Source organism: Lithobates pipiens, unplaced genomic scaffold, assembly GCF_037356315.1.
Source record: "Lithobates pipiens isolate NorthernLeopardFrog02 unplaced genomic scaffold, aLitPip1_a1.2 Scaffold_27, whole genome shotgun sequence".
NCBI classification, from domain to species: Eukaryota; Metazoa; Chordata; class Amphibia; order Anura; family Ranidae; genus Lithobates; species Lithobates pipiens.
In genome coordinates, this window is record NW_027507788.1 from 33,392,347 (window position 1) to 33,410,405 (window position 18,059).

The window sequence follows — 18,059 nt, forward strand, 5'->3', positions numbered from 1 at the left end:
ACAATGTTTTGTAGTGGTAACGTTTTTAGTGGACTGGATTGGTCGTACGTTGGTGTATGAAGAATGGAAGATCCAATATGGTCTACCTGAAAAATTGACAAGTGGAGCCGATCAGTCCGCTTGTGTGAAACGGGACCTAAGGGTGGTAAAAGGTATAACAAACAGAACAATAAATCATAATTCTTTTACCACTAATAGAACAGAGAAAATAAACCATTGGCTATCATCTTCCAATAAATTATTTCCCTCAGAGTCTTTTGAGCCTAAAATCACTTCTGATTTTGTGGCCAAATGAGTTTTCACCTGCTCAGGTGGATGGAGCAAATCAGCTCAGCTATTGAAGTAATTTACAGCAGCAATCCCGTACATATTATTATTCTTACAGTAATGCCCTGTACACACGGTCGGACATTCCGACTACAAAATCCGTCGGACTTTTTCAGATGGATTTTGGCCCAAACTTGTCTTGCATACACACGGTCGCACAAAGTTGTTGGAAAATCCAATCGTTCAGAACATGGTTACGTAGAACATGTACAACGGGACTATAAAGAGGCCAGTAGCCAATAGCTTTCGTCTCGTAATTTATTCTGAGCATGCGTGGCACTTTGTCCGTCGGAATTGTCTACACACGATCAGAAATTTAAACAATTGGATTTTGTTGTCGGAAAATTTTAGATCCAGCTCTCAAACTTTGTGTGTCGGAAATCCCGACGGAAAAAGTCTGCTGGAGCCCACACACGATTGGATTTCCCCGACAACAAGGTCCGATCACACATTTTCCAGTCGGAAAGTCCGACCGTGTGTACAGGGCATAAAACAAAATAGCCATACTTTACCCCATTTGTATTTCCACATAAATCTTCCAAGCTCTGTTTTGTAATGACCATGCCAGCTCCAGAGTAAATGTGCTGGAATGGCCAGGGGGTGTGGTCCCAACTGCGACAATGGGCCAGTGATTGTGACGGGTGAGTCTATGTATGTGACTGCCAGCTGCTTATACTGTACTTCTGGTGGTTTCACCATTTAAAGATATCATTGACAGAAAAGAGCAAGAAGAAGGACAAGGGATAGTAGAAGTGTAGGGCCTCCATAAACATCAGATTAGGGCAGCACATTGTCTTAGTGCTTAGTGGTTGACACTTTTGCCCTACAGCACTCCGGAAGGAACCAAGCAGGTCCTTGGTTTGAATCCTGACCAGGACATTATCTGCATGGATTTTGCATGTTCTCCCTGTGCTTGCATTGGTTTCCTCCCACATTCCACAGACATACTGGTAGGTCAATTGTCTATACTGAGTGTGCCCAAGATGGCTGCTTTACCTCCTCAGGGCTTTGAATCTCCAGAATAAAACCACTATGGAAATACAGATTCACAAAATAACTGAATTTAATATTTGCTAATGCTTTCATACAGGAGCCTTTAGTTGTGTTGGTTAGCAATATATATACAGTATATATATATATATATATATATATATATATATATATATATATGATACGTTATGTATTATTATTTTCAGGAAGTTATTGTCTTTATCTGAAGTTGGTTTGTTCCTCCTGCTATACTCTATCCAAAGAAATAAAAAAAAAGTTTTTACAATCAATACACTTTATTCAGATTCATATAGTACTCAAGTACTCAAGCTCATTCAATTTTAACAGAAAAAGCTGATTAATTTTCAAATGTTAGCTGTTAGCATCTCATCCTATGAAATTATGAAACTATGAAACTATGTGTTGAAACAATTCTTTCACATTTGGCTTATTGCATGAGCGGGTAAAAATCTGTGTCTATTTGGATTTGGATCTGTCAGATCGGTGTCCTCGATAAAAGTTCTCTCAAACGCAGATTTAATGGCACTCCAGAATTTTTTCTTGGAGTCTTGCCCAATAAAGACGTAGAGAAGAGGATTAACACAGCTGTTTGAATAAGCCAACAAAGATGATACATGTCTGCCTATCTCAATTGCAAGCCAGATATTATAATGCCATGTGTAGTTTCCGTATGAAGACATGATGAAAAATGTATAGTATGGAAACCAGCAAATAAAGAAGGAAATGATGACGGCAGCAATGACTTTGAAAGGTTTGGTAGAATTTGCTCTGCGGTTTCTTCGAATACGCATAAAGATGACAGTGTAACTGAAGATAATGATGGTAAAAGGAATAACAAACAGAACAATAAATCTTATTATAATTTGTACACTGTGCATTAACCAATCTTCCAAACAAGCCACAAATGTATCATTTACATCATATATGTATGTGTTTGTAAAGTAAGATACATTGAGTAGAAGAGATACAATCCAAAGTGCAAGAACGACTTTCACAGCCAGTCTCGCGGTGCGATGGTTCCGACACCAAACAGGGAAGACTACAGAGATGCAGCGATCAATACTGATGATGGTGAGTTGTAGGACACTGGCAGACAGATTCAGATATAATGAAAAACAGCTAAGCTTGCACATGAAGCTTCCAAATGGCCAGTGATGATCAAGTGCAATGTAAGTGACAGTTAAGGGTAGGAAAAGGCAGAAGGTAAAATCAGCAAAAGCTAAACTTAAGAACCAAACAGAGTTTACCGTCTTCTTCATCCTGAAGGCAACAAACCAGATGACCAGACCATTTCCAGTTATTCCCAGCAAAAATATCCCAGATAAAACCACTATGTATAAAACCTTAAGTATGTTAAAGACTGTCATATCGAAGCCTTCATTTGTGTAAGTTTCCTCAGTGGTGTTGGTCTCCATACTTCCAGACATGTCAGGGGTCAGAGATCAAGTTTTGAAGTTCTGCAAAATAAAAACATGTAAATGTGATTTAAGCAATATGTAAAAAATGTACACTGTGACCTCTGAAGAAACATCCTGACCAAGCAAACTGGGAGGCAAACTTACTTTTATAAAAAAAATGTTTAACAATTTTTATTTTTTTACTATATAATTAAAAAGGCTTGATGTTAGATGAAAATCAACAAAATAATAAAGGCGTAGTTAAGTCTTTATTGATTTATTATCAAGGAAAATTCAAAAGCTAAATAATCCCACCATAATTCTTAAATGCATTCTAAAATCCCCAATACAAAAATGGCAACAACTCAATTCATAACAAAAATACATTATGCCCAACATAAAAATTATATCACTGTTGTTAAGTCAAACAAGTTTGTAAAAAAACCTAAAAAGCAAATAGTAGGCAATGGCAATGAATTATGGTAAGTGATTGCATACTGTACCTGATCCTATAACAGCTCCACATATAATAAAACTACATATTCATAATGTAGACAGCTCTTATATAAAGCATTTACTTTCCATACATATTAAACTCTTAAATCATTAGATACATACACCATTGGATAGTCGTAATGCTCATCTCATTATTGTAAACTGAAGTTTAAATTACGAACCAATGGGAGAATAGAAATCAAATTGTTAATAAAGTCACAGCATAAACAATTTTAGGTGTGTAGAACTCAACCTCATAATTGTTCAAAATAAATTGTATATCATTCTAAGCCAGTGATTCTCAACCAGGGTTCTTCCAGAGGTTGCTAGGGGTTCCTTCAGCATTGGACAATTTCTGTCTCTCATATAAGTTCCTACTCATACCATTGATCTTTTTAGCTACCTGTAAGGAGGTGATTTTTCCAATGACCACACGTGTAAGGATCATTCTTCCCACTGACCATCACACTAATGTATCATGAGTTGTATATTTAAAATTTTTAGGGGTTCCCCCGAGACCAGAGAACTATTTCAAGGGACCTCTATATTGAAAAGTTTGAGAAAGTCTGTTCTAAGCCATCCAATGCACTACAATATAAAGAGTATGGAAGTTTTTTGTCTCTATAGAAATCTGTCTACAGCTGTAGACCTGTAGTAAGATATTGCTGCATTAAAATGCTATTATAGATGGCACACAGAATTCCACAGAAATGTAAACTTTAAATATATATTTCCTAATGGATGTATTAAAAAGTCCAAGACACTTGCCACCCCACCACAGCAAGGTAATTCCGGTGCAGCTGGTAAAGTCATGCTTCGCTGGTCACTACTTACTAGATATCAGTTACCAACCTAATGTAAAGCTATAGAAAACATTCCCTTTGCTCAACAGATTTCCAAAATATTTTTTTGTCAAAAATCATTATGAACCCTTCTGTATTCTTCTTATCGTATTATTGTGCTTACCTGAAGTCAGAGTGTTTCTGGTAGAAGTTTTCTGTGTGTTTAGCTCCTGCACAACTCAGCAATGTGTATGCACTCCGTATGTTATTATTCTTTTTGAGTCTAAGACTTGGCTATGGCATTATCTGACAATAACACAAGTTTTTGGGATAAGAGATCTAATCTGAGCATCTGAAAGAAAACTGAGCTTTTGTATGATAAGGTTTAGATATAAAAAAATTATATTTCTTATTACTCATATGACTTTATTTTCAGTGTTATAGAGCCCCGTACTGTGTAAAGAAACAATATGCTGGGAAAAGGGCATTGAGGGAAGCTTAGTATTGTTCATCACCCCAAACATGGATTATGTTCTGCTCACACATATTAGCTTTGTCTCACCAATGTACTAGAGGGTGATGTTGCTTTTTTTGTTGTTTTTTTTTCCAGATAGGTCGTCCTGGATGGATGTGGTAGTGTGGAGGGCCGGGGTTTCCAACCCTTGGTGGGGCTGGACCTTTATTTTGGTGCTTGACTCCCTCCCCCTAAATGGAAGGAAGACCCCTGGAAGTCGCACATCAATTGTGCCCTACAGAGATGAATGGAGTAGCAACCTCAGCTTAGACTTCAATCAGGTGTGGCCTATTTGGACAAGTGAGAAAGAAGAAAAATGCGTGTGATCTAACACATGGATCAAATTGATATAGTTTATTCAAAACAAGGTGGATGGGTACAGAGAAATTATTACGTATTCATAAAAAAACTAGGTTACAAAATATGCATTAAAAATTAGTTAAGCCCATGCACGGGCAGACGCTAAAAGGTAGACTGACGTGTTTCGAGGGGTTCCCTCTTCATCAGAGCCTTGGAAAACAAAGGGAGGTCCATATAATGTGTTAGGTTTACATAGAGAGGGGTGGCTGAGTGGGAGATGTATCACATGATGAGTGATATATTCTCCTTGACTCTAGTGGCATTTCACATCCCAATACTCTATGTACCTTAAAATGTATACAAGGGTTGTAGTTGATTTGTTGTATGTGGTCATCTATACCTGCATTTTAGTTTGTTGTAGCCTATACTCATCTGCTGCAGGCTGGAGACCGTCTTTCAGGGGGCTCCGCAATCCTCCTATCAGAGTACTGTCCTGTACTGCATAAAGACTTATAGCAGTCTGTCATTTTTTTTTTGTTATTTTATGCCAGATAGGGGGTCCTGGATGAATGTGGTAGTGCGGAGGGCTGTGGTTTTAAATGCATTGTTTTGGCACTGGACTCCCTCCCCCTACATGGAAGAAAGGGAGAGTCCCCTGGAAGTCGCAGATCAATGGTGTCCTACAGAGATGAATGGACTGGCAACCTCAGCTTGGACTTCAATCAGGTGTGGCCTAGTCGGAGTCCAGGCTGAGGTTGCCACTCCATTCATCTCTGTAGGACACCATAGATATGCAACTTCCAGGGGGCTCTCCCCTTCTTCCTTGAACTTTCACAGGAGCCAGGACGGGCTTCATTCCCTTTCAGCACTCTAACAGCAGCTGCGGATGCACTACTTACATACCCCCTCCTTATTGAGCCTGAGTAGCACACATACATTTTACAGGACCCTCCCCCTTACATGATGGGTGATGAGCACACTCTATTGTGCGTCATCTCCAGAGGTTGCTGTTTATTGCAGATATGTGATTGCGGGCCACAGCTGGCCCTGCTATTTCTGCACAAGAGCGATTGCAACCCAGAAAGAGAGACAACCAGCACGAGGCTTGGATTGTGAAGGCTGCCAGTGAGATCAAGGCTTGGAACTCAAGAGCAGGAAGGGGTGTTTAGAGAGGACCCCTAATTCGGAGCAGGGTTTAAGAGAGGTCTGTTAGGACAGAAACCATACAGGAGAGGAGACTCCAGTGTCTGCAACCACAGCTGTGTCACTTCCAAACAAAGAGGAAAGGAGAGGCGATTGCCTTGGAGGATTGTATAGATGTTTGACTAGACCCATTGAGGTCTTCCTTAGATGTGAGAGGGCACACTGTGTGTGAATTGAAAAGAGAAAAAAGAAGGGTGCTGCAAGTATGATCACATCACTTTAATCTCTGCACTGGGCCACTTTATCTTACCCTCTGTAATAGGAAGTCCCGTCTCCTGGGCTGCCATTGGACCACTATTCTGTCTATCATAGGAGATTCTCATTGTATGTAATCAGTGGGCGCTCATCCCACCCCCCAGTTACAGTGGTGGAGCAGATGAGAAAAGTGGTACATTGGTGGGGCAGATGAGAGGGTGGTACAGTGGTGGGGCAGATGTATAGGAGGTTACAGTGGTGGGGCAGATGAGCAGGGGGTACAGTGGTGGAGCAGATGTGCAGGGTAGTATAGTGGTGAAACAGATTTGCAGGGGGGGGGCAGTGATCTGAGGTGTGAAGGTGCATGAATTGGGGCTGATCTGAGGCGTGAGAGTGCAGGATGTCAATTTCTTACTACTAAAGTAGTTTACAGCATTTAGTTTATAAAAAAAAACTTTTCGTGATTGAGAGTGTGAAGTTGACATTATTTTTGTTATAAAATTTGCACGCTCAATTTCTTTGAAAACATTTTTTGACACACTGTGCTCAAAAGTTTGCCTACCCCTGGTATAGATGGAGGGCCGGATTAACATAGGGGCTATTGGAGCTGCAGCTCAAGGGACCCTTACCTTACTGTCTCCGTGGTGAATTGTTAAAATCGGAAATGGGTGCACCTCCCGTGGACTCCTAGTAAAGTTTATTGTAATATGAAAATATCGAAAATGACACCAGAGGACACCAACAGTGGTCAAGGTAGATGCGTTTCACACAACAGAAATGTGCTTAATCATTACAGATGATTAAGCACTTTTCTGTTGTGTGAAAAGCATCTACCTTGACCACTGCTGTTGTTCTGGTGTAATTTTGGATATTTTCATGTTCCAATAAACTTTACTTGGAGCCCACGTGAGGTGCACCCATTTCTTATTTAGACCTTTGTATTGATGTGATAATAATCTGATTAGCCGACACTGCTGGCCAAATTATTATATTTGTAGCAATTGTCCATTAAAACCCTTAAACTGGGTTTGTATACCTTGTAGGAGTTCAACTTTGAATTTTTTTTTTCCACTTGTTAGTTAGGACTTGGTGCGTAGAAATGAACTTAGATATTTTTTGTATAATTTTTCAAAAATCTTTTCCATGTGCCTAAGATGAGCTCAAATAATCACCCTAATGTATATTTCGTTTTGGGTGACTTGTGAAAGTATTAGAACTCCTATGAGGTTTTTATTGGTGCTTGGATCTTGTTAGGGAAGGCCAACTTGTTTGTCCTGGTGACCACTGTCCCTGAGACACAACATGAGGGGAAATCCAAAATGTTATGGTTCTTATTGGAAGAGAAGGTGAAAGGAAATGTTTTGGTGAAGACACCTGCTTTGATGACGATCACGTTGGATATATATTTCCTCTCACTTCCTGGCAGTGAAGGAAAATCTTCCAAACTGGTTAAAAATAATCACAATAAGTGTATATTGATTGGTTTGCGCAAAAGTTTTAGTGTCTACAAAATAGGGCATAGATTTATGCCGTTTTTATTATTTATTTATTTTTTACTAGTAATGGTGGCAGTTTGTGATTTTTAGTGGTACTGGGACATTTTGGCGGACAGATCGGTCACTTTTGACACTTTTTTGGGACCAGTGACATTTATACAGCGATCAGTGCTATAAAAACGCACTGATTACTGTATAAATGTCACTGGCATAGAAGGGGTTAACACTAGGGGGCAATCAAGGGGTTAAATGTGTTCCCTGGGAGGTATTTCTAACTGTATGGGGGGTGGGCTGACTGGAGGAGGAGAGAGATCGCTGTTCCTAATCACTAGGAACAGACAATCACTCTCAACTCCCCTGTCAGAACAGGGAACTGCCATGTCTATATAGGCAAATCCCAATTCTGCCTCTGTGTGGATCGATCGCGGGTGGCTGGCAAACATTGCGCCCGCCGGCCATGCTCACGGTGCTCAAGGCCCTCCGGCACCGCAATCATGCCTGCTATATCTGTTACACAAAGCGATGTACAATGGTGGCGATTCACGTAATTGGGCCGTACAACTGCGGCGTCTGGTCTTTAAGTAGTTAAAGACCGCCCATCGCAGATATACTATGGCAGATCGGCTCTATTGCACAAAATGTACCTGTACATCATTTTGTGCAATAGAGAGTGGGGGAGAGAGCCAATCAGCACGTCATGTGCATGCAATGTTCACCAGGACGTCGATCGTTCCCCAGAGATGCTTAACAGTGATCTGCCTATGTAAACAAGGCAGGTCGCCGGTTTGAGAGGGATGTGCACAGTGATCTTGTGGTCCAGCTAAGCAGGAATACGGATCTCCATGTTCTCCCAGTCAGTCCATCCCCCACACAGAAAGAAAGCACCCCCTAGGGACACACTTAACCCTTTGTTCCTTCAGTTAAACCATCCCTTGCACAGTAAGAAAACACTTCCAGGGAACACAGTTAACCCTTTGATCGCCCCTGATTTTAACTCCTTCCCTGCCAGTGTTATTAGTACAGTAACAGTGCATATTTTTAGCACTGATCACTGTATTAGTGCCACTGGTTCCCAAAAAAGTGTAAAAATGTAATTTAGGTATCCGATTTGTCCGCTGAAATGTCGCAGTCCCACTAAAAATCACTGATCGCCGCCATTACGAGTAAAAAACAAATAAATAAATAAAAGTGCAATAAAACTATCCCATAGTTTGTAGACGTGATAACTTTTGCACAATCCAATAAATAGATGCTTATTGGGATTTATTTTTTCACCAAAAACATGTAACAGATTACATATTTGCCTAAATTAATGATGAAATTTGATTTTTTTAATTTTTTTTAATTGGATATGGATTTTATAGCAGAAAGGAAAAAAATTGTTTTTTTTTTAAATTGTCAGCCAAATAAAAAGTCACTAAATCTTTCCCCTTTTTTGCAGACGCTATAACTTTTGTGCAAACCAAAAATATGTAGCAGAATATATATTGGCTTAAACTGAAAAATACATTTGTTTTTTTATTTTTTTATTTATTTTTGGATATGTATTATAGCAGAAAGTAAAAGATATTGTTTTTTTCCCCAAAAGTGTCGCACTTTTTTGTTTATAGTGCAAAAAATAAAAACCACAGAGGTGATCAAATACCGCCAAAAGAAAGCTCTATTTGTGGGAAAAAAATCACAATAATTTTATTTGGGTACAACGTCGCACGACCGCGCAATTGTCAGTTAACCACTTAAGCCCCGAACAATTTTGTAGGCCAAAGACCAGAGCACTTTTTGCAATTTGGCACTACGTCAATTTAACTGACAATTGCGCAGTCGTGCGACGTGGCTCCCAAACAAAATTGACGTCCTTTTTTTCCCACAAATATAGCTTTCTTTTGATGGTATTTGATCACCCCTGCGGTTTTTATTTTTTGCGCTATAAACAAAAAAGGAGTGACAATTTTGAAAAAAACACATTATTTTTTACATTTTGCTATAATAAATATCCCCCAAAAATATAATAAAACATTTTTTTTCCTCAGTTTGATTGGTTTGTGCAAAAGTTATAGCATTTACAATATAGAGGATAATTTTATAGCATATTTATTAATAATTTTTATTTAGTAATGGCGGAGATCAGGGATTTTTATCATGACTGCAACATTATGGCAGACACATCGAATATTTTTGGGACCATTGTCATTTATATAGCAATCACTACTATACAAATGCACTGATTCCTGTGTAAATGACACTAGCAGCGAAGGGGTTAACCACTAGGTGGCAGTGTAGGGGTTAAGTGAGCCCAAGGGAGTGTTTCTAACTGTGGGGGGGGTGTGGCTGTGTATGACATGTCACTGATCTCTGCTCTGATCGCAGGGAGCAGAGATCAGTGACACTGTCACTGGGCAGAATGGGGAGATGCTTGTTTACATTGGCATCTCCCTGTTCTTCCTCCCTGTGAAATGATCGCAGGTATCCCCACGACAATTGAGTCCGCGATCGGACTAACGGAGGTCTGAACCGGCGCTTGCATGCACGCAATGGAACGGTGGCAGATTTAAAGGGACGTACCTGTACGCCCATTTGCCTGTCCATGCCATTCTGCCAACGTACATTGGCGTGCACCGGTCGGCAAGTTAGGATAACACAGAGCCATATCACAAAAAATGGCCTAGTCATGAAGGGGTAAAACCTTCTGGGGCTGAAGTGGTTAGCACCAGAAATTTTCCTTGAAGTCTTGGCCAATGAAGACTAATGCCCTGTACACACGGTCGTAAATTCCGAAGGAAAAGGTCCAATCGGATTATATTGTCCGAAAATTCGATCATCTGTAAGCTCTATCAGACTTTTTCCCATCGGAAACTCGGACGGAAAAAATTTGAGAGCAGGATCTATAATTTTCTGACAAAAAAATCCGATCGGACTTTTTCTGATAGTTTGTAGTGAATTCCGACGGACAAAGTGCCACGCATGCTCAGATCAAATTACGAGACCAAAGCTATTAAGTCTACGTAGTCTAAGTCTAAGCCTCTACCTAGTCCCGTCGTATGCAACAAACGTCACCACGTTCCGAAACGATCAGATTTTCTGACAACTTTGCCCGACTGTGTGTATGCAACACAAGTTTTGGACAAAATCCATTGGAAAAAATCTGACGGATTTTGTGGTCGGAATTTCTGACCGTGTGTATAGGGCATAAGAGAAGAGGGTCAATACAGCTGTTCGAATAAGCTAGCAAGGATCATATACGTTCACCTATAAAACTCACAAGCCTGAAATTATATTGCAATGTGTACACGTTAGAAAGAAAATTGAAGGCAAATCAACAAATAAAGAAGACAGCAGTATTAACTTTGAAAGCTTTGGTAAATGTTCCTCTGAAAATTCTTCCAGTACACGATGTGTAACAGAAGATTAGGCCCCTATCACATGGGGTGGGCTATGCCAGCAGACCGTTTTTTCAGGGTGGGATCTTTCCGCTGATCTATACAAGTATTATGGCGCTCATAAAAACACCCACCCGCCTATCACTATTTTTCAGGAAATTCAAAAACACTTTATAAACACAGTATTTAAAAAATCATATTTAAAAGGCAAAATAATAATGCAGCAAGTAATAATGCTGTAGGTACAATCAGCATAAAAGAGGGAATGGAGTGGAACGGGAAGAATGGGAGTGAAAGGGGCGGAAATAAAGAGAGGACACCTTCCTTAACAAGGTCTATGATATGACAAGGAAGGGGTTAATCTCTCTCAGGGGGGTAAAACTACAGTCCAAAAATGGCAGCCATCCAGTGGAAACTGAAACCTGATTCCCAATTGATACTGTAAAGTCAAGAGAAAGAGGCGCCTCTGGGTGTAGACTGTAAAATTCTTATTTAACGCACATGTGGTTAAAAACACTCACATTATGTAGTAAGTTAACAGGCAGTGTATAGATTCCAAACCGGAGGAAGAACCTCAATGTGTCATCTGTATCCCTTGCGCTGGGGAGTCCTGTCGGCGTGTGTCCGCTCCTGGGGGCTGTTTTAGATGTGCAGAGGCGGCCGATGTACAACAGCAAGCGTTTGTCCGAGGCGTGGAACGCACGAGGAACTCCGGGCGATGGGAGATGACGTCACAGGGGATGCGACATGTTTCCTGAGCTGGCAAGACTGTGTATAACAGGACGGCTGCGCTCCTTTGTCAAGCAGCTTTCCGCTGATCCCCGCCGAACAGGCAGACGGTTGGTCCATGTCCACTCTGCTTATGCAGAGAAGACGCAGACAAAGCCTGCTGTCCTTTATGGGTGATTGGATGTAAGCGGACCACCTGTCTGTTTACATCCTACCACCTTCCGATCAGTTATATGGAAGGGGAATGGATCCACATACATCTGTTTTTAGTGGATTGGATTGGATGTAGGCAAGTGCAAATGGACACGTGTCTCTATCGAGCAGAATGGAGGGTCTGTCTGAAAAACTGACTATATGTGTTGAAACAACTCTATCACATTTGGCTTATTGCATGATCAGTTAAAAACCGATGTCTATTTGGATTTCGATCTGCCAGGTTGCCGTCCTCGATAAAAGTTCTCTCAAATGCTGATTTAATGGCGCTCCAGAATTTTTGCTTGAAGTCTTGCCCAATGAAGACGTAGAGAAGAGGATTAATACAGCTGTTTGAATAAGCCAAAAAAGTCGTTACACGTCTGCTTATTTCAATTAAAAACCAGTAATTATAATCCCATATGTAGCTTCCGTATGAATTCATGATAGAAAATACATGGTAAGGAAACCAGCAAATAAAGAAAGAAATGATGACGGCAGCAATCACTTTGAAAGGTTTGGTAGATGTTACTCTGCGGTTTCTTCGAATACGCAAAAAGATGACAGTGTAACAGAAGATAATGATAGTGAAAGCTATAACAAACAGAACAATAAATCTTATCATAATTTGTACTTCGTGCATTAACCAATCTACAAAACAATACACAAATTTATCATCTGCATCATATATGTGTGTATTTGTAAAGTAAGATACATTGAGTAGAAGAGATACAATCCAAATAGCAACAACGACTTTCACAGCCAGTCTCACAGTGCGATGGTTCCGACACCAAACAGGGAAGACTACGGAGATGCAGCGATCAATGCTGATGACGGTGAGTTGTAGGACACTGGCAGACAGATTGAGATATAATGAAAAAAGGTGAAACTTGCACATGAAGCTTCCAAATGGCCAGTGAAAGTCAAGGGCAACGTAAGTGACAATTAAGGGTAGGAAAAGGCTGAAGGTAAAATCAGCAAAAGCTAAACTTAGGAACCAAACAGAGTTGACCGTCTTCTTCATCTTGAAGGCAACAAACCAGATGACCAGACCATTTCCAGCTATTCCCAGCAAAAATATCCCAGATAAAACCACTATGTATAAAATATTAAGTATTGTCATATTGAACTCTTCATTTGCATTAGTTTCCTCAGTGGTGTTGGTGGCCATACTTCCAGACATGTCAGGAGTCAGATATCACGTTCTGCAAAATCAAAACCAATAGATGTAAATGGGATTTAGGCAAAATGTAGCAAAGGTACACTGAGACCTCTGAAGAAACATCCTGGCCAAGCAAACTGTGAGGCATATTTATTTTTATAATTTTATGAACATTTTTCATTATTTCATAACTTTGGGGTTGAATTACTAAAACTGGAGAGAACAAAATCTGGTGCAGCTGTGCATGGTAGCCAATCAGCTTCCAACTTCAGCTTGTTCAATTAACTACTTAAGGACTACCCGTTGCAGTTGTACGTCGGCTTTTTGAAGTGGAATACTGTTGTTATGGCAGCATCTAGCTATCCTCTTCAACAGTGGGCAGTCCACTTTCAGATTAAAGTGGTCTCAGCAGGGGATTCGCCGCAAGATCACTTTTATCAGGGCGGGATAGGGTTGTGAGGATGAGGCCCTTGTCCCCATCAACATGGGGACAAGGTGCTTTGGGGGGGCCGCTACCCCAATGCACCCTCCCCATATTAAGGACATGTTGCCTGGTACGGTTCATGAGGGGGGGGAATGCTCTCTCACTCTCTCTCTTTCCTGTGGCCTGCCAGGTTGCATGCTCGGATTAGGGTCTGGTATGGATTTTTGGGGAGACCCCCACGCCATTTTTTTTAAATTTTGGCCCGGGGGTTTCCCTTAAAATCCATACCAGACCTGAAGGATCTGGTATGGATTTTGAGGGGGCCCTCACGTCATTTTTTATTTTAATGTTGGTGCAGGGATCCCCTTAATATCCATACCAGACCTGAAGGGCCTGGTATGGAATTTGGGGGGACCCCCACACATTTTATTTTTAATTTTGGTTCGGGGTTCCCCTGTGGGGGAATCCCATGCCATTTTTTTCAATGACTTTTTTGTGTAATGCCGGGACCAACAATTCATTATCGTCGTGAGTACATTTAAATGACTTTTTTCTTTATAAATGTCATTTTTCTCTCGGACTGTTCTAAACACGGTAAACATGCACCACTTTACAGGCATACTATAGACAACCCCCAGGTACGAAATTTAAAGGAATATTTCACTTTTATTGTTTCACTTTAAGCATTATTAAAATCACTGCTCCCAAAAAAAGTCAGCTTTTAAAACTTTTTATTGCATTGATACATGTCCCCTGGGGCAGGACCCGGGTCCCTAAAAAACTTTTCATGACAATAACTTGCATATAAGCCTTTGGAATTATCACTTTTGATTTTTCATGTTTGTGTCCCATAGACGTTAACAGTGTTCGCGTGTTTGAATGAATTTTTTGGCTGTTTGCATGTTCTGCTGCGAACCAAACCAGGGGGTGTTTGGCTCATCCCTAGCAGAGAGCACGGACCCTACATGGCACCGACACAGTTACCGGCGGCTAACCGAAAGCTCCAGATTGCTGCTTGCTGTCAGGATCTTTCTGATCATGTGACCACTGTGACAGTCAATCATGGCGGTCACATGACCATAAAACCCCGCCCACATCCCGGCATCCTAAATCCCTTTAAGGGGACGGGAGGTGCTGACTTCAAGGGATTAAAGCTAAATAATCTCAACATAAAAAGCCCTAACAACTAAATAATAGAAAATTATTCCCAAAATAAAAATGTATCAATGTCATCTAAGTTTGTAAAAACATAAAAGGCAAATAAAAGGCAATGGTAATGAATTATGGAAAGTAATTGCATACTGTAGCTGATCCTGTAACATATAATAAAAATAAATGTTCATGATATATACCACTCTTATAATATTATTATTATTATTATTATTATTATACAGGATTTATATAACGCCGACAGTTTAAGCAGCGCTTTACAACATTGGGGTAGACATTACAATACAATACAATTCAAGACAAGGGGAATCAGAGGGCCTGGCTCATTAGAGCTTACAATCTAGGAGGGAGGGTCAAGTTATACAAAAGGGTAATAGCTGTGGGGGATGAGATAATGGAGACAATAGTGCAGTTGTTAGATGGAGGCAGGATAGGCTTCTCTGAAGAGGAAAGTTTTCAGGGATCGCCTAAAAGTGGATAAATTTGGAGACAGTCTGACAGATTGGGGTAGTGGGTTCCAGAGGATGAGCAAGGCTCAGGAAAAGTCCTGTAGGTGGATATGGGAGGAGATGATGAGGGAGCTCGAGAGCAGGAGGTCTTGGGAGGAACAAAGAGGGCGATTAGGTTGGTATTTTGAGACTAGGCTAGTGATGTAGCTGGGGGCAGAGTTGTGGATGGCTTTGTATGTAAGTGTTAGTATTTTGAATTTAATTCCTTGGGCAAGTGGCAGCCAATGGAGGGATTGGCAGAGAGGGGTAGCAGACACTGTGCAGTTTGTAAGGTGTATGAGTCTGATGGACTGAAGGGGGGATAGTCTATTTAAAGGTGAACCAATGAGGAGGTAGTTGCAGTAGTCAAGGCGAGAGATAACAAGGGAGTGAATCAGGAACTTTGTGGTTTCATTGGTTAGAAAGGGACGTAGTTTAGAGTTGTTGCGGAGGTTGAGGTGGCAAGCTTTGGAAAGTGATTGGATGTGGGGCTGAAAGGAGAATTCAGAGTCCAGGATAACACCTATCCTAACCTATTTATATAAAACATTTACTTTCCATACATATTTAACTCTTAAATAAGTAGCTAGATACACCATCGGATAGTCATAATGCCCATCTCATTGAAAACTGCACAGTTTAAATTATGAACCAATGGGAAAATAGATATAGATATACGACTGTTAATAAAGATAACAAATTTAATATTTTAGGTGTGTAGAACTCAATGTCATAATTATCCAATTTAAACATTATATTGTTTCATTCTTTTTTTTTCACAATAAATGTTTATTGAAAATTAAATTGAATACATATAAGGTATAGTATGATATAAAACAACATAAAAGGTAATATTAATCTAATCCATTCAATGCATTATAATGCAACAAAATTGTTAGTATAGATGGCACATTATGTCTACAGAATCCTGCAGAAACAGATATTTTAATTATATTTCCCCAAAGGATGTAATAAAAAATCCAAGACATTTGTCACCCCACCCCACCAAAGTCATTTTGGTGCTACCGGTAAAGTCATGCTTCACTGATCACTACTAGGTATCAGTAATCCTCCTAATGGATTGCTATGGAAAATTTTTCTTTTGCTCAAAAGATTTCCACACTATTTAAAGAAAAAAACAAAAACATTTTAATTCCTTCTATAGTCTTCTTATGATATTATTGTGCTTACCTGAAGTCGGAGTGTTTCTGGTAGAAGTTTTCTGTGTGTTTAGCTCCTGCACAGCTCAGCAATGTGTATGCACTCTGTATGTTATTATTCTTTTTGGGTCTAAGACTTGGCTATGGCATTATCTGACAATAACACAAGTGTTTGGGATAAGAGATCTAATCTGAACATCTGAAAGAAAACTGAGCTTTTGTATGATAAGGTTTAGATATAAAAAAATTATATTTCTTATTACTCATATGACTTTATTTTCAGTGTTATAGAGCCCCGTACTGTGTAAAGAAACAATATGCTGGGAAAAGGGCATTGAGGGAAGCTTAGTATTGTTCATCACCCCAAACATGGATTATGTTCTGCTCACACATATTAGCTTTGTCTCAACAATGTACTAGAGGGTGATGTTTATTTTTTTGTTGTTTTTTTTTTTGCCAGATAGGTTGTCCTGGATGGATGTGGTAGTGTGGAGGGCCGTGGTTTTCAACCCTTGGTGGGGCCGGACCTTTATTTTGGTGCTCGATTCCCTCCCCTTACAATGGGAGGAAGACCCCTGGAAGTTACACATCAATGGTGTCCTACAGTGATGAATGGAGTAACAACCTCAGCTTGGACTTCGATCAGGTGTGGCCTATTTGGACAAGTGAGAAAGAAGAAAAATGCGTGTGATCTAACACATGGAATAATTGATATAGTTTATTCAAAACAAGGTGGATTGATACAGAGAAATTATTATGTATTCATAAAAAACTAGGTTACAGAATATTCATAAAAAATTTGCTAAACCCATGCACGGGCAGACTCTAAAAGCTAGACTGACGTGTTTCGAGGGGTTCCCTCTTCATCAGAGCCTTGGAAAACAATGGGAGGTCCATATAATGTGTTAGGTTTACATAGAGAGGAGTGGCTGAGTAGGAGATGTATGATGAGTGATGTATTCTCCTTGACTCTAGTGGTATCAATACTCTATGTACCTTAAAATTTATACAAGGGTTGTAGTTCATTTATTGTTTGTGGTCATCTATACCTGCGTTTTTTTGTTGTAGAGCTGCAGCCTATACTCATCTGCTGCAGGCTGGAGACCGTCTTTCAGTGGGGCTCCGCAATACTCCTATCAGAGTACTGTCCTGTACTGCATAAAGACTTGTAGCAGTCTGTCATTTTTTTTATTTTATTTTACGCCAGATAGGGGGTCCTGGCTGAATGTAGTATTGTGGAGGGCTGTGGTTTCCAATGCATTTTTTTGGTGCTCGACTCCCTCCCCCTACATGGAAGAAAGGGAGAGACCCCTGGAAGTCGCAGATCAATGGTGTCCTACAGAGATGAATGGCATGGCAACCTCAGCTTGGACTTCAATCAGGTGTGGCCTAGTCGGAGTCCAGGCTGAGGTTGCCACTCCATTCATCTCTGTAGGACACCATAGATATGTGACTTCCAGGGGGCTCTCCCCTTCTTCCTTGAACTTTCGCAGGAGCCAGGACGGGCTTCATCCCCTTTCAGCACTCTAGCAGCAGCTGCGGATGCACTACTTACATACCCCCTTCTTCTTGAGCCTGAGCGGCACACATACATTTTACAGGCCCCCCCCCCCCCTACATGATGGGTGATGAGCACA

The 18,059-nt window shown here is 40.4% G+C and overlaps 2 protein-coding genes across 2 annotated transcripts; both read right to left on the reverse strand.

Moving 5' to 3' along the window:
* Positions 1-1,713: 1,713 nt before the first annotated feature.
* On the reverse strand, positions 1,714-4,288 carry LOC143933153 (chemerin-like receptor 1). The gene is made up of 2 exons (XM_077456089.1): positions 4,197-4,288; positions 1,714-2,795 (listed from the first exon to the last, which is right to left on the reverse strand). The coding sequence occupies exon 2, from the start codon at positions 2,763-2,765 to the stop codon at positions 1,755-1,757; it is 1,011 nt and encodes a 336-aa protein (XP_077312215.1). The 5' UTR covers positions 2,766-2,795; positions 4,197-4,288; the 3' UTR covers positions 1,714-1,754.
* Positions 4,289-12,003: 7,715 nt separating this feature from the next.
* LOC143933154 (N-formyl peptide receptor 2-like) lies at positions 12,004-13,201 on the reverse strand. Its single transcript, XM_077456090.1, has one exon. It carries the CDS (start codon positions 13,199-13,201, stop codon positions 12,200-12,202), a length of 1,002 nt encoding a protein of 333 aa, XP_077312216.1. The 3' UTR covers positions 12,004-12,199.
* Between the last annotated feature and the right edge of the window lie 4,858 nt (positions 13,202-18,059).